Here is a 16967-nt window from a genome sequence, read left to right on the forward strand (position 1 = left end):
CAGGCGGAAGTTCTCTCCTCAGCTGCATGTGAACCTGCTCAGGGCTCATTTTATTACCTGATTCTTCTCCACGAATAAAGTATTTATACAACAGTTCTTTCTGCTGATTTGAAAATCTAAAAGAACTTCGAACTGGTAATGCCCAACCTTGCAATAGAAAAATGTTTTTGCAATGTGGTTTGTCTTTTACGGAATCACTGTTAGAGGATGAAGAAATTGGCATATTTAGTTGTGAAGTAATTTTCATCTTATGAACAAACGAGTTGCGAACTTTATCCAATGATGTTAATGATTTCGGAACTGTATGAAGACCGGATAGCATGTGTTCTTCTAACTCAGCATCGCTTTCAAATGATAAAGTACAATTCATTTCAGTGCAAAATCTTAATGAATATAATTGCCTGTCACTTCTTTTCTGTTTTTCCTTAAGTGACTTGTTACGCTTAATTGAATTATCTGTTTTGCTATATGGCAACAACAACTTAATCGAGGGTTGAATTTTAAGATTTCCATACTCTTGTTCAATTCCCTCACCGATATTGAAATAACGCCACATCTTCATACTTTTCTCACCAAACTCAAATGAGTGATAGCTGCTAATGTTCTTAATCTTTGGTCCAGTAACTACAGTTTTATCATTGCTAATTTGAGCAACTGCTACTTTTGCATCTTTAGCGCCAAAACTATAATGCATAGCCTTGTGTATATCTTCAGCAGTCAAAAGATTATTCCCAGAGTCAACGTAACTCCTTAAAATTGTCTTTACAACTGCACTCTCCCTGTCACATTGATCTTTTCCACAACAGGGTTCATTATAATCATATCTCAGCAACTTTATATCTCTCTCTTTGCATACATTGTAGATTGCTTCAGCTGAAAGATTTCCCTGATAGCAGCCGGCATTATCAGATTTGATAAACATTTTCTTGATATGCGGTTGATCAATTCTGAATTGGTCTAAAACTACAGTGGCTAACGAAACAACATCACCTATTCCCTGATCACACCTATACATTGAAGTAAAGTAAACACGTTTGAATAACTTTCCTGCTATTTTTATGAAGAATATATCCACATGTAAACTCATTCCTTTCTTGCCAAAATACTCTCTTTGGCCCTCTCTGTATCGAACCGGAAGAATTTTTTGACAAAAATCTTTAAGCCAGAAAGCAGTTTCATCGTTTAATTGCTTAAAAGCTTCGATTTTTGCCTTTTTCTGTTGAGAATCTCTCATCAGGTGTTTTATGTAGTTGAATACATCCTTTACAGCAATTTCCAAATCATAAATAGAATCAGCATCGTCAGAATTTTGAATTGTTAGTTCTTTGATCATCTCGATAGCTTTGCACAAATCATAGCAATCGGCACATACCACTTCTGATATCTCTGTGTTGGATTGAAGATTTTTTTCAGATGGATCTGATAAGGCATGTTTTGAGCTATGAGAAGAAATGTTTGAGTCATTGACACTACAATTGGTTTGATAACTTGTTTTCAAATACCTTTTTCCTTTTTTAAGGGCAGCTTCGAGAGATTTAGAACTAAATCTTTGTGCCAATTTTTGTAATGTTTGAAAACCATTCATGCCTGAAGCAGTAACATCATCTAATCCAGCTAAGCTTTTTCGACTTGAAGGTTTTATTGCATGCAATACTTTCCACAAACTTGAATCAGATAATGGTATATAATTGTTTTCACTACAACTTTTTCGATAGAACATGATAGCGTGGCTATATTTTGTCGTCAGTATTGCATGCACTATCTTTTGTTCTTCACCGCTGTCGTATTTTAATTTGGTTATTCCATAAGCAACATCATGCAAAATACCGCTTGTAAATATAAAGTCTAAGAAATGTTCACACTTTGTTTGATCAAGACTAGATCGGACGAATACTTTCTTCTCTGGAAATGCCAACCCTTTATGAGATGCATGCCATTTTCTTGCTGTTTCTATACGATGTTTGGTACACTCAAATGTGTTCATTATAAACTTTTTGGTATACTTGGTATGGTCTAATAATGAGAGGATAACTAACTTTCCCATGGAATCACTTTGCTTATATACTTTCTGAGCACGAATAATTTCAATTGGGAGAGGGCTATTTATTTCATCAACATTTTTACTGTTAAGAAAATCTATAAGTATTTCCTCTTGTCCAGGAGCAACAGCTTCCGCAAATTTTTTCTTTAATAAGTTTTCTAGGGGAACATACTTGCGTTTTAACTTATCTTTAGTAGTATCTTCCAGATATTCGAACTTCCTTTTTAATCTAAATTTTATTGGACTTGCATTAAGAACCTCAGTTACACTCTCACGGCCTCTTAGAGATTCGTCCAAAATCTCCTATGAAACATTAATTTCACCGGGATCAAATTCTTCATCTGGAATAGCAGGTGTCATATATGTTTGTTCTTGTTGTGTTTGTGTTTCTGTACATAAATTGGTGTTTTCGTTGACTCTAGATAAAGCAGTTTCTTGCTTTAAATGGGTAAAACACAGCATTGCACCAACTGAAAATACTTCATTGTATCGCTTTGACATTGATATGACGACATGTATTGGTGACGCCCTTAAAGCGGGAGATTTTTTTCCTTTTATATTTAGATGGTGAGGATGAAAGCATGTTTTTGGAGGACTCCATGCAATACCAAACGTGTACCGGTGAAAAGCACATATTTGTTCATCCTTTTCAAGATTTCTTTTAAGTCTATTTGCAATAAGTCCATTTTCTTCCCAAATATTATTATCGTTTAATCGCATGACCTAAAAACAATTTTTTAAACAATTATTAAGTGTGTCATTTAAAGCATTGTTTATAATCTGACTCTTCACGAAAAATGTTTACAAGTTTGAAATACATTGTTGTTATTATTAAAATACAATATTGCAAGAGTGTGATTAATTTAGTGATTATTTATTAAAAGAGTGAGGAATTAATTAAAAGAGCTATTTTTTTTTGTTTAAAGAACTTTGTCTCAAAATCTTATTGCAGAGAAGTTATAAAGTATGTAAATATAAAAATTATATTACAGTCTGCGTAAATTTAAAATACATAATTACCTTTAAGTTGATGAGGTGTTTCTTAACATCAACATCTCCCAGCTGATGAATGTAGAACATTTTGTTTATAATTTTATGTTTTTTGAATGATCCACAATTTCCTTTTGAAAAGCAACAACAGTTTTCATAAAAATATTTGTTTTGTTTCATACTCAACTAAAAACAAGTTCTATTTATGCAGTACCTACTTCTCAATAGCAATGATAAAATATCTACTCTATTTATGCAAATTTTAAAGATCGTTAAAATAAAGTTAAGACATTTTTATGGTAAAGTAAACAACCGCCCACTAACTTGTTTCTCCACAATCGTGATATCAGCGATTCTTCTTCCATTCGATCACCACAAGTTATTTGGTTATGACGTAAATTTAAATAATTCACTTCTGATCATGTATTGTTTTTTATTTATTTCAATTGTTATGATTTCTATATCATAGTCAGAAACGCTTAAATTTTTTCTTAACATTACGTGCAATGTTTTGTGTGTCTAAATGCTAATTTTGGATGATAGAAATTTTATTGTGAGCGAAAACCTCATCTGTGTGTCCAAAAAAATATCTCTTCGTACTTAATCATTTTTAACAATTTGTACCTTTATTTTTAACTTAATATCTAAAGATCACACGAAATTTTTTTATTATTATGTTAGGACCTTTTTGTATTGACAGTTGGATAAGTTTACATTTTTACAAAACTAAGCGCCTCTGCCGTAATGGTTCATTTTGTAAGTATACTAAAACATTTTTTTCCAATTTCAAGCCTTAATATATTATTAGGCCTTAGGTATCACATAACTTTCTTTGCATTTTTAGACTCAATACCTTTGATAATTTCAAACCCTAAAAGAAAAATTGTGTGCAACACTTCGCCGCTAGAATTAACTCCGATTAAAAATTGACAAAAGTGATTGATTTTGTACTTTTGAACTATGATAATTAGCCAACCGCACAGTGTCACGCAACTTTTTTATACTTTTTGGAGAGAGCTTTTGGGTTACGTCTGATATTAACTACAAAAGCTATGTGCAACTTTTTGCCTTGCCAAAAAAATGGGTTCAAAGGTGGCAAAAACTAAACTTCTAAAAATTTTTAAAAAAATCTCAAAAATTTAAGCCCAGATTCCGAGTGAACGAAACATTTTTGAAAATTTTTTTTTTCCCCAACAGGTTTTCTCTATATTCTGATCAATATATAAAAAATTCAAGCAATTTGGAGGAGGTCACTTCCATTGACTGCCTGATTCTTACAAAAAATGACTCTTAAGCAATGCTTCATAAAAAATAATGTCACTTAAATGAGCATAACATTTTTTGTAATGATTCTTTTTTCATAACGTTTTCACCATTTTATTACAAATTCAAAGCTCTTTCGAACCATATAGAAAACTTGAATAATTAAATGGTATGAAATTTTTACACACGTACCTACATATAGATTATTTAATTGTACTAAATAGTTGTAATGTAGTTAGCAATTGAAATATCATTATATTTATGGGGCCAAAAATGAAGTTTGTGTTTTATGGAGAATGCAAAAAGTATTTAACTGCTAATTTTGAACTAGTTAGTTAATGTTGCAAATAAGCATTGACTCTAATACAGAGTGTAATACAGTTTGTAGAAATGGACATATTTTATTTTTATTTACAAAAATAGAGATTCTTTTCTCAAAACATCTTAACAAGTCACTAAACATTTTAAGATGAAAACATGTAAAAATCTGGTTATGAATCTCATAAATAAATCATTGTATTGGGAGAGAAATTTTAACAGGGCTGAGAACAGTAAGCATTTTTTTTAATTTTGCAATAAAACTTTTTTAAGCCATATATTAAGTTTGTCTAATATTGTAGCAGAAGAGTAGTCTATGCATAATAATAATCTTACTCTTGGTGTCCTCATTAATAGCATTAACTTAGCGTCTAAGGATAAATGTCTTGTTATTTCTCTAGATCAGTTACAAGGAGGAACACCATTTGATTATAAAAGTCATATATGCACTTCAATTGATTATATGGTATTTGTTTATTCAGATTTTTACCAAAGTAGCTTTGATGAATGTCATAACTCGATTATTGAAAATATATCTAACACAATGTCAGACAGAGTTGCTGTCAACCATCTTACTTTAAGCAAAGTTTGTACAACCTGGGGCAAGAATTTGAATGAACTGAACTGCCATTTGCACCCTCTTGACACAATTGCAGTTTTTCTGTTGCTCAGCATTACAGTCTCTTGAGAGTGAGAGTTGTTAATTATTTGGAAATGATTGTATGGCAGTTAAAATTGTTTTAGCAATGAACAAAATGAGGTTTATAGACATCAAAGGTGATCCAAAAGGATTTGCAAATTTTTTAGATGAAAACGATCTACTACAAAGTATTACTCCTAGATATCGCGGAAATTTGCTTCATATTCTTTTTCATACTTGTTTTATTTTTATGAAGCATTACAGTGAGTTTAAACATTTTCTCACTGTTGGAACAGTAAAATGTATAAGTTTGCAAGCAATTTTAAGAAGGGCATTTTGCAATAAAATTGCCATAAAAGAAATGTGCGTGATTGCATTGTTTGGAAAACTCCTTACTGAGCTTTAGATGAAAAAGTTTTATGTTTTAGCTGGTGATGCAACTTTTGATCATTTTTCTGGTATTCAGTTAAAGAAAAAAGTTTTGCTAATAATTACAAATTGTAATCCAAATACTACAAATTCTAATCAAGCTGCTCAGTTTTGTAGAAGAGCAGATTTTTTTGGGAATACTCTTGCCCCTAACATTTTAAAATTAATAATAGCTCCATTGCTAACCACTAACACTAGTATAAGCTTCATTGAAAACCAGCTTAAAAAAATGACTTCTGCTTGTCTTGATGCTGTGCAAGTTGTCTTGAAGCGACAATACAAAATGTATTTCTCACTTTCTATTACAGAGACACTAAAGGAGGTAAGAAACGCAAAAGGGAAAAACTTGGCAAATATATCTTAATGTTGTAAATTTTTTTTTTAATGATTTTTTACTAAATGAACACTATTTTTTGAACTTATTTCATATTAAAAATTTTAAAAATTAAATTTACCAGCTTCATCCATGTCATCACTGCTATCTGGCACCCAGAGTGAAAACCAAGACCTACTTGGTAAGTTTTTTACTGTGTTTTAATTTTTGATTTCATTCAATTTTTCGAACACTCATTTATTTATTTTTTTTAAATATAGGCTTGTCTAGGAGTGATTTCTTGGTTTGGCGCCGAAGCTACCCTGGGCCTAAATCAAAATGGGCCTTCCGCATATAAGACCAGAATGGAGGTAAAGACCTGCCTTAATTTAAATACAGTCCTCCTGGTAGCAGAAGGGATAGCGGAGGATTCAGGAATGTAGTTATTAACAACTGTAAATATACTTATTAATAAGTTTATATAGGTTCACATAGCTGAATCTATATACACTTATTAATAGGCGTATGTATATAATCCTTTTGTATATTTATTTTTGTATTTAGTTGAGTTTGATTTCTTTGAGAAAAATTTGTGTTTTATATAAATACTATTTATTATTACAAAAAAATAATATTTAAGTTTTAACCCACCCTAGCCAAAGTGTGAGAGGTGTAAAGCTTCCAAATAATAACCTCTTGCACCCTTCTCGTGCGTTTATCCCTAAAACCTTTCTTTCTTTTGATACTAAATTTCATGAATATTGGGTCAGAGGGTGCGCCTGAAGCTAAAAGGACTTCTAGCCTATCAATCTAAAGTATCCAAATCATATTTGATAGTACCCTGTTTGAATATATTAAAAATACAAACAAAAATTTTAAATTTCAATTAAATAATTTTTTTTTTTTTTTAAATCTACATTTTTCAATATAATAAAAAGTTTTGTAGACGCCCCTCTAACGCCTCTCTAGCGTCCTTTGTATATACATATAGCCCTTTGCTAGACCTATCTTTTGATACCAAGTTGTTTGTATTTCGATAAGAATTGACCAAGTAATGACGTTTTAAGTTGAAAAAACCTCAAATTTGATCACAGTTTCTTCAAGAAATCCTTATATCAAAAATTCGGTACTGAAAATGCTATAACTTTTTGTAGAATTGATCATTTTTGATCATTTTTCACCTTTAAAATACTGAAGTAAAAACCTTTCCAATGTTATAAAACAATCTAGTGTTTGAAAACTTTAAGTATTTCATGTAACGTACCTATATATATATATATATATATATATATATATATATATATGTGTGTGTGTGTGTGTGTGTGTGTGTGTGTGTGTGTATGTGTGTGTGTGTGTGTGTGTGTGTGTGTGTGTGTGTGTGTGTGTGTGTGTGTGTGTGTATATGTATGGAGCAGGAGTCGGAGCCGAAATCCGGTACAGCCCTAAATATATATATATATATATATATATATATATATATATATATATATATATATATATATATATATATACATATATTATGTATGTGTCTGTAAACAAATGTGTAAGTTACCTTTCTAATGTTATATTTCTAAATGATTGAAAGATTTTTTTATAAAAGACTTGATTGTATTAATTAAACTGTCATATGCTTTCAACCGCCATTTACCTATAAAAGTAACTAATTAAAAAAAATTTATATTATAAAGTAACTTGCATGTGAAAGTAAATTACATAAAAGTAATATGCTACCAAATGTAAATTAAATTTACAAATAAAATAATACTTTTTAAGTAGGAATTTTTAATTTTAAAAGTAATAACAAATCTTTATTAAAAATAAGTCAGATAAAATAAAATTTAAATAATATAAGCTTACATTTTGTATAAATTGTAAAGTAAATTAAAAGTAACTTATATAAAGTAAGCAAATAAATTTACTTATATTTTAAGATAACTTTGACATGATCTTGTATAAAAGAAATGCAAAAAAGTAAAACTTTAAGTCACTAACATTTCGTTTGCCGCAACATTCGGATTTGCGCCGTTTTAGGTATTTCTTCCCTGTAAAGTTTGAAAATATCAATAATAGTTTTCCGCCCATGATTAAAACCCTCTCTAATTCCGGTCCATGATAGTTTTAACTATTATAACCATTCTATGAATCAAACCGTCTCAAAAATGTTCATTCTCTGGCCAACCATTCGAAAGGTCTGGAATTTAGACAAAGCTAAAATAAGGCATTTAGCAGAAGGCGCATACACTCAGAAAGACTCAGAAAGGGTAGATTATTAGAAAACAAAATAATTGGCGTAATTGTTAGTCTTTTTTTACAATTTTCTTGCGTAAATGCATTTATTATTTAAAAACTAAGCAGGGATAGTTTAAACTTGTCCTGAATTATGGGAACTATAACACCATTGCCTGAAGATTAAGGAGCCTCGAACTTTTTAAGAGGACACATTATTTTTGTAAAGATTTTTTTTTTTTTTTTTTTTTAGGTGCTTCAAGAAGTCCTAACGGTCTTGTCACAGAGCACCGCGGAGGTGCATTTAACCAGGAAGTTCACGCCTTCTTCCTTACCATGACGCGAAAATATGTCCAAAACTCGTTTCGAACCTGGATCTCCTGCTTATAAAGCAAGCGCTGTAACCACTGCGCCACGGCCGCAATTTTTCGCTACTTTGATACAAAAAAAGTCCACCTGCTCAAGAATATCCTTTGATTCTAAAAGTCTTAGTTTAAACAACTACGGTACTTTTATATGGGCATAAAAAATTTAGAACTTTTCACGTAAATATCTTTATCTGCGTGTAGTATCAGTGGCCTAGCTGCCGCAAGGCCAGTATAAGCAAAACTTACGGTCCCACAAAAAACTAAACCAAGAGCTGCAAGGTTCAGAAGCTCTAAGATATATTTAAAGAGTTATTTTTGTTTTTTTTTTATTAGAAAAGTTATCGCTCCAGAGAAACAGAAATTGGCCACCTTGGCCACTTATGTTTAATAACAAAATACACTTTGCTTGGCCGCTGTGTAATATACCTATATCCCGAGCTGTAGCGTAAAAACGATTTATGAGTAGATAAAGAAATAAAAATTGTGGTGATTAGAACCTGGATACAAAAATCCCCTAAAACATTTACCATCCCTACTCCAAATGTGAGGGCAACAAATTAGTAATTTTAAAGAAAATTTAATATGAAATATTATAAAAACCATATTGATCAAAATTATTGCGTTTACATAATTATATTAATATTACATCTCATAATTTACGTACGTAAATTTTGAGATGTAATATTGATGTAATTATTGAGGCTATTGATTAATTAACTGTATTTGGTTTGTTGATAAAAGGAACCGTCGCATGTACAAATTATAAAACTTTTTTATATTTTCCTAAACATTCTAATGTGATATAAACAAGAACATACTTAAGTTTGGCACTTAAGTATGTTTTATTTACCATAAGTATATTTATTAACAAAAATCATTGATTTTTCATAATCATAATATTACATCTCAGAGATGTAATATTATGATTATGAAAAATGAACATAAAGACTTTAATTGAGTTTAATATGGTTTTTAACAACACATTTAAAGACCTCATTTGTACGTAGCTATTAATAATACTATTAGTTAAAGATGCTGTTGATTAAGTAATTTTAATAGGTTTGGTAATAAAAGAATACGCCGCATTTTCACTTTTTTACATCGCTTTTAATGTGGTATAATACCACTCAATACTTATATTTAAATCCATTTAAAGTTAAATCTTGCATTTAGTTTAATTTATATTTTCATGGATTCATGGATAAAATTTTTTTAAACCATTTTATTTATATGTTAAAAAAAAAAAAAATTATTCAAAACTTTTGTTATTTATGCAATATTTCTTCTGTTTTAGTATGTTATTTTAGAAAAAGATTCACCTTTTTCTAAAATAACATCCTCAAACAGGAGAATTTGGTACTTCAGATACATTTATTTTAATTTTTTTAGATATATCAGGTAACCAAAAAAGTTCGTGCGGTTTTTCCGTATATAATAAAAACACACAAAACGACAAAAGTAAGTACATTTATTCATCAAAATAGTCACCATTAGCATCTAAAACCTTTTCCCAACGTAAAATAAGCTTATTTATTCCACTTCTAAAAAATTCTCGGTCCTTTGAGTCTTTAAAAGCTTTCAACTTCATTTCAACCGCCTCCTGGTCTCAGAACTGCTGTCCTTTTAAATGATTTCCCAGGGAAAGGAAAAAATGGAAATCAGTAGGGGAGAGGTCTGACGAGTATGGTGGATGAGGCAAACTCTCCCAACCAAGGCTTTGGAGCTTGTCCTGAGTCACGCGAGCGGTCTGCGGTCTCGCGTTGTCGTGGAGAAGCAGAACTCCTCTCCTGTGCACCAGTGCAGGCTGCTTTACAAGCAACAGGTCGTGAACTCGTTGCAGCTGTGCTGAGTAGACCAGTCCAGTAATGGTTTGGCCTGTTGGGAGCAGCTCGTAATGCACCACACCAGCTGTAGTCCACCAAATGCAGAGCAAAACCTTTCGCTCGTGGAGATTGGGCTTGGGTGTCTTTGGGATGGGGTCATCGGGGGACAACCAATGGTAGCAACGCTTGGTATTGTTGTACACAATCCATTTTTCGTCGCATGTCAATAAACAATCAAGAAAAGGCTCAACATTGTGGCGTGATAAGAGTGATGTGCAGATCGTAAGCCGTTGCTTCTTGTTGTCGATCGACAATTTGTGCGGAACCCACCGACTCAGCTTCCACGCTTTCCCAATCGCATGCAGATGCAGGCGGATGGTTTCAACACTCACAGCAAACCTCACTGCAAGTTCTTGGCAAGTTTGGCTGGAGTCAGACTTGACAGCGTCCTTCAGTTCATCCTCATCAACCAACAATGGGCGTCCAGAACGCGGCAGGTCTTCGATGGACTCATCTCCCGAAGAGAATCGCTGAAACCACTTCTGTGCTGTGCGTTCACTTACTGTACCTTCTCCAAATGCTGTGCAGATGTTTTTGGCCGCTTGTGTTGCATTCCTTCCAAGTTTGAACTCGTAAAGTAAGCAAGATCGAATAATCGTTGGTTGGGTTGCCATCCTTTCTTTACACAAAACCTTTCCTGTAAGCTCGTTACAAGCCTACACTATATATGCAGCAACTGCGCGTGACACACGCGTTCTATTACGCAACAAAGCTACTTGCCTTGTGCGATGTGGGTGTTGTAAAAAATGCTAAAAACAATTCAATTACCAAAAACCGAACGAACTTTTTTGGTTACCTAATTTTTTCGAAAAATACAAAACTATAATTGTCAACTAAAATAAGGTTATTTAACTCAAACTTAATAAAAACACATGATCATCAATTTTTAATGACAAGTTTTTAATGACTTTATTATGTACGGATATTTAGAGGCTTGGCAATAAGACTATTTTTGTTTTCTTCTTTTCCCCGCCTTTCGTATATTTTACAAAAGAAAATAAATATTTGTAACGGCAAACTAAGAAAAATAAAAAAATATAAAAATTAAAATTCCATTACTGTATTAAATAATGTCTTTATATAATTAAAAAAAAAAACCAATGACGAAATTAAATTTGAAAAAAAAATAGATTTGATAATTATCAAATCCCATTTAAATCCCCTAAATAATTGGGGAGGTTGCTCAAAATTTATATGTTCATAGTTTTTGAACACTAAGAGATTATTGCATGACATTTGAGACTTGTTAATGAACTTAAATTTAGTTTAAAATGTTAAAAAAATGTATTTATAAATGTTATAAACTCATCACTCTCGCACTAATGGCATAAAAGGGAAGTCAACATCTTTAAAGGTTTATTTTTAGCAGACTCCGATTATCGCAATACTTTTGAAAAGCTTTACATAAACATGAATATATAAATGTTTGGAGTTTGCTTCATGTCGTTACATAAAGTTAAGTTCTCAAACAAAAACAAAAAGCTTGCTACGGGCCTGATTTTAAATATGTGATTGGAATCTGGTTGTTTAAATATTGTGATTTGCACTTTTGTTATTTTTTTTACTTTAAATTTTTTGAAAATTTAAAGTAAAAGTAACAAAAAGTAACAAAAATTTACTGAAAAAAATTTAAAGGGAAAAAGAAAAAAAATAGGAAAAAATTTACTGAAAAAAAAAGAATTTTATGTTATTTTATCTGTGTGATAAAATAAAATCAAGACAATTTTCTTCACAATCGACCATATAATTTTAAACTTGAAAGTGTGCTTTTTTGAACCATCCTACTAAATACGTTATATTAAATAAATTAAAATAAGCGGTTGTTGCGGTTATAAAAAGTTATTAATTTTTTTTCAAGTTAAATACTTTTACATTTATACTTTTTTAACTTTAATTTTTTTTTTCAAATTAATCTTGATGTTATTTACATCAGTTGTTTGAAAGTTTTTTTTGAAAGACTGTCTTGTTTAATGTTCTTGCTTTGGAAATGGCTCTACATTTTGCAATTTTATTCTAAGTTTTGTATTTTGGCTTCCTTTATTCAGCGTGGTTGTTAAAAACCAATCTAACCAAAATAAAAGTTATTTCTTGAAATGACCAACTCGAATAATTGTTAGATAATAGAATAATAAAGGAATAATTGTTTTCTGGAATGGACTAATTGAATTTAGTTCATTCCAGACAACAGTTTTATAAATAGCTATTAATAAATAAACAAAAAAAAATTAATTTTCCTTTCTGAGTGGCTATTTCGACCAGAGCTGACCAGTGTCGTCCCGAACGGGGGTGAAGGGGTATCCCCCGCCCCAAAGCTATTATAAATGCATTTGAGTTAGCATTTGTACATTTATTCGGCAAGTTTTGAAGTATTGTTGGCAAATATCAAATATCGAGGACCCTTTTTTTGTGTGCGTGTGTGTCTTTAGTTGGCAAAAAACACATACGAACCCCTTCCTCAATCAGAGACCTCTTCGAGACGGCTCTGATAACAACCACGCTGAATAAGAGAAGCGAAAAGCAGCAGCATAACTACAAATATGCCCGGCTCCTTTACGGTAAATTTTTATTGGGGTCATTAACATATTTCCTCCCGAAAAAAAATTAATACTGAAACAAATCAATCAAAAAGATGTTTTCAAACCTTTTATGCAAAAAATCTTTCTTTCTATAAAGTTATAAGCCCCAGCTTTAAAGGAAAATAAAATATTTGAGAAAAAAAGTAAGGGTACGACCTCCTTGCCCAGGAAACAAATTTAACATGCACGTTCATCGAGACAACACAAATGCTGTCAAGATAAAAAAAAATCAAAGTAAAGCCGGAATGATAAAGTAAAATTAAAAAAAAAAAAGATTCAAAAAAAAGGAGTTCTCTCCAGTGCTCTAAAAACAATTTCAACTTATATATTTGTTAAGTTTTATTAACAAATGCTGGAAGGTTTACACATGCATGAATTACCCATAGCTTAGAAATTATGCCCCCTTTCCCCCTTCTTCCCCCGACAAACTTTCATTATGGCCATTAACCTAATCTGCTAAACAAAAAAAAAGAAATAAAAAATCAATGATTATTTAGAGGCCCCTGTTAGCACTCATGTCTCTATACTACTAGTATAGCCGCGTGTGGGCTATATTTGCCCCTAATTATAATAGAACTACCCTATACGATATATGTGAAAAAAAAATCTTTTCCCGATGCCCCACCACAAACATTGCCCACATACATCAGAGTATTACCTGATGTATTACCAAGAAGTGCCCTCAAACAGGCAATAGATTTGAATACGCAACTATCTCAAAATTTATGTTAAATCAACATGAAATGACTGTTCTTTGAGAAAGTAAATAATATAACTTACTTTTTACTTACTTACCAAGTAAAGCATAAAATTTCAAAGAAAAAAATTTCTTTTATTTGTTAAAGTAAATAATTTTTTTCAAATTACTTTTGTAAACTGTTTTTGCTAATTACTTACTTTCACACGTAAAAGTAATTTGTTGTTACGATGTAGTTTTATTTTGCTTTGTAAAGTAAGTGTTTTGTCTTTTAAATATTATATTTACGTAAGTTTATTTCATGAATAATTTTTTTTACATTTAAAAAGTAAATTACATTTCGATGTAAATTTTTTACATAATTATAACCAAAATTACTTTTTAAAGTAGTTTACTTTACATAACTTACCATTAAAAGTAAGTTACATTTACAAGTAAAAGTAAAAATTTAAATGACTTTTACTTGTAAAAGTAAATTACTTTTTCAAGTAACACATACCTATTTACTCATTTAAAAAACTTAACTTAAGTAGAGTCATGGCACCTCCTACCGCGACTTTAAGAAAACTTTTAACTTCAAAACTTCTAAACTCCAAAATAATTGCATATTTTTACTTAGGGTTTTCGAATTAATATTTTTTACTCAATTAGTAACTAAATTAATTCGAATTTGAGTAAAGTTATTTTTTTTTAATGTTATTTTTAATTTTTTGTAAGATCTAGTACGTTTCTTCACCTACCGTGATAAAGCACCACCTACCGTAATTGATTCTCCACCTACCGTTTATGAAAAAAATCGTATATTTTAATTTTAGTTTTATATATTTAAATCAAGAAACAAATGAATCAATTTAATATGATTACAAAACAAAGAAGACATTGGCTCTAAATTTATCCACCAAAGCTTTTTTCTGAATTCTTTTTTTAAATATTTTTTTTTTTGTCTTTTATTTTTATTTTCTTTTGTAACTTTTTGTTTTCTTTAAGATTTTTCTTGTTTTTCTTTTTCTTTCAATTCTTTTTTTTCAGTAGTTTTATTTTTACGTTCAATTTTTTGATATCTTCTTCTTTCTTTGCATTTTCTTTAGTTATTTGAATCTCTAACCATTTGGATGAAGTTACAACGCTCGGTAATCGTTCAACTTGTTTCAGCCTTTTTTTGTGATTGGTTGTTTTGGCCATAAAAGAAAGTCGTGTAATGAATTTACATCTTTTATTATTTGTTTATTTGAATTTGGTGGATCTGTTGCTGATTTACTTTCACCGGATTATTCAATTATTACGCTTTTTCCGAATTCGCTCACATTACTAGCAACGTTTTCATTTTGCGTACTGCTAATATCTAAATAGGATTCTTTATCGATTTCATTGTTCGATACATTACTGTTGGCTTCTATTAAATTTATGGTTTGTTTGGAGCTATCGTTAAACTTAATTTTTTTCCAAAAATTAATTATTAAAATAATTCTCTGAATTCAGTTTTTCCTCCCCATTCTTTATTTCCAGTTTTTTCAAACTAGAACATAATTCAGGTGCAACGTTGTTTTTAAATATGTTTCCCACATTATTATAGCTTGAAAGATTCGTTTCATTATTATCAATTGTAGAAATCAATTTAACACATTGAATTACTTTTTTATAATCAACATTGTATGCATTAAATGGGAATATTCCTCTCGACCAAAATCCGTTAATAATATTTTTTTTCATATTTGGATCCATAACAAAATTATTCAACAACATTGTACATTTTCTCTGCGAATTTTATTAAAATCATTATCCAATTTAAATTGCCGACAAATAATCTGCCTTTTTTTTTCATTGGTCTAAAAACTGACACATCTCATGGTTGTAAAATGTGTGTAGCATTAGGAAACAACGAAATCAAATGAATTCTTTCCGAGGAGCAATACATGCTGAGCTCTTTAGACAGGTGCAAGCGATGTCCATCCATGAACATATATATTGGTAATTGTGAATTAATAGATTTCAAATATGGTACTAACACATTTGTGAAGTACTCATAAAGGGATTCGGTTGTCATCCACCCGCTGTCACTTTTACCTAGACCCAACCTGGTGGTGCAGCAGTAAGAACAGTTTTTGGTATTTTTTTTATTTATTTAACTTTTATTTCGCTGATTAAACAATGTTACAATTTTTCATATAAAATAAATAACATCGTAAACATAAAAAATCTTTATAAAAAGCGTTTTTAATCTTTTTAATTTATAATATATATATATATATATATATATATATATATATATATATATATATATATATATATATATATATATATATATATATATATATATATATATATATATATATATATATATATACTGTTATAATCAGTCAGGGACTCAAAGAAGGTAAGGATGATGTGTTTATCATCACAACCTTTTCATAGAGCCCCTTTAGTCACTATTGAAATAAAAATAAAAAAAACACTTTAATTTTTAAAGAAAAATAAAAAATTTAATAAAATTAAAACACATAAGAAAAAAAAATAAATAAATACATAAAAAGAAAAAATACAAAAAAATCTGAAAACAAATACTGTAAACTATAATATATATGTCAGGAATTAAGGAGATGCATTTTAATTTGTTGTTTAAACGATGAAATGCTTTTTAGGTCTTTAATATTTTTATTTTGGAAACGATTCCATATTGATGGACCTCGGTTTGTAATTAGAAAACTTGACTGCTGTGATTTAATTTTTCCTAGTTGATAGTCTTTCCTGGTATTTGAACGCAGATTATATTTTTCAGAAAATGATATAAGAAAGTTATCTGATAAAACGCTTGGTAGAAGATTGTTTTTATATTTACACATAAAAATTAATATCTGTAATGTGTTAAGTTTCTCAACCATCATGCTTTTCATCACTGGGGCCGGGTTTACTAACCTATTTAAATAATTAATTGCTTTGCATACATGGTTTTGCAGACTTTGCAATTTTAGCAATTTGGTTTTATGGGTGCTGGCCCATACAATATTTGCGTACAAAAGCTGACTATGTACAAGACTAAAGTAAAGCATATTACGTAATTTACCATCGAGAAAAGGTCTTGACTTATACAAAACACCTATTACAGAGGAAACCTTTGTTTCATTCGAGCATTCTTGTACAATGTTAATGATGGTGCAAATTCACCATTAGCATTTACGCAAAATAGAGTTGTAAGATTTTTCTTATCGCTGTTGTTGCATTCTTC

The 16967-nt window shown here is 30.3% G+C and overlaps 1 protein-coding gene across 1 annotated transcript; it reads right to left on the bottom strand.

Moving 5' to 3' along the window:
- Positions 1–10194: 10194 nt before the first annotated feature.
- On the bottom strand, positions 10195–11085 carry LOC136086918 (histone-lysine N-methyltransferase SETMAR-like). The gene has a single exon (XM_065809417.1). It carries the CDS (start codon positions 11083–11085, stop codon positions 10195–10197), a length of 891 nt encoding a protein of 296 aa, XP_065665489.1.
- Between the last annotated feature and the right edge of the window lie 5882 nt (positions 11086–16967).

The sequence above is a fragment of the Hydra vulgaris genome, chromosome 11 (genome assembly GCF_038396675.1).
Source record: "Hydra vulgaris chromosome 11, alternate assembly HydraT2T_AEP".
In the NCBI taxonomy this organism is placed as follows: Eukaryota; Metazoa; Cnidaria; class Hydrozoa; order Anthoathecata; family Hydridae; genus Hydra; species Hydra vulgaris.

Coding starts and splice junctions, on each gene's coding strand:
- LOC136086918 (XM_065809417.1), bottom strand. CDS start 11,085: ATGGCAACCCAACCAACGATTATTCGATCTTGCTTACTTTACGAGTTC.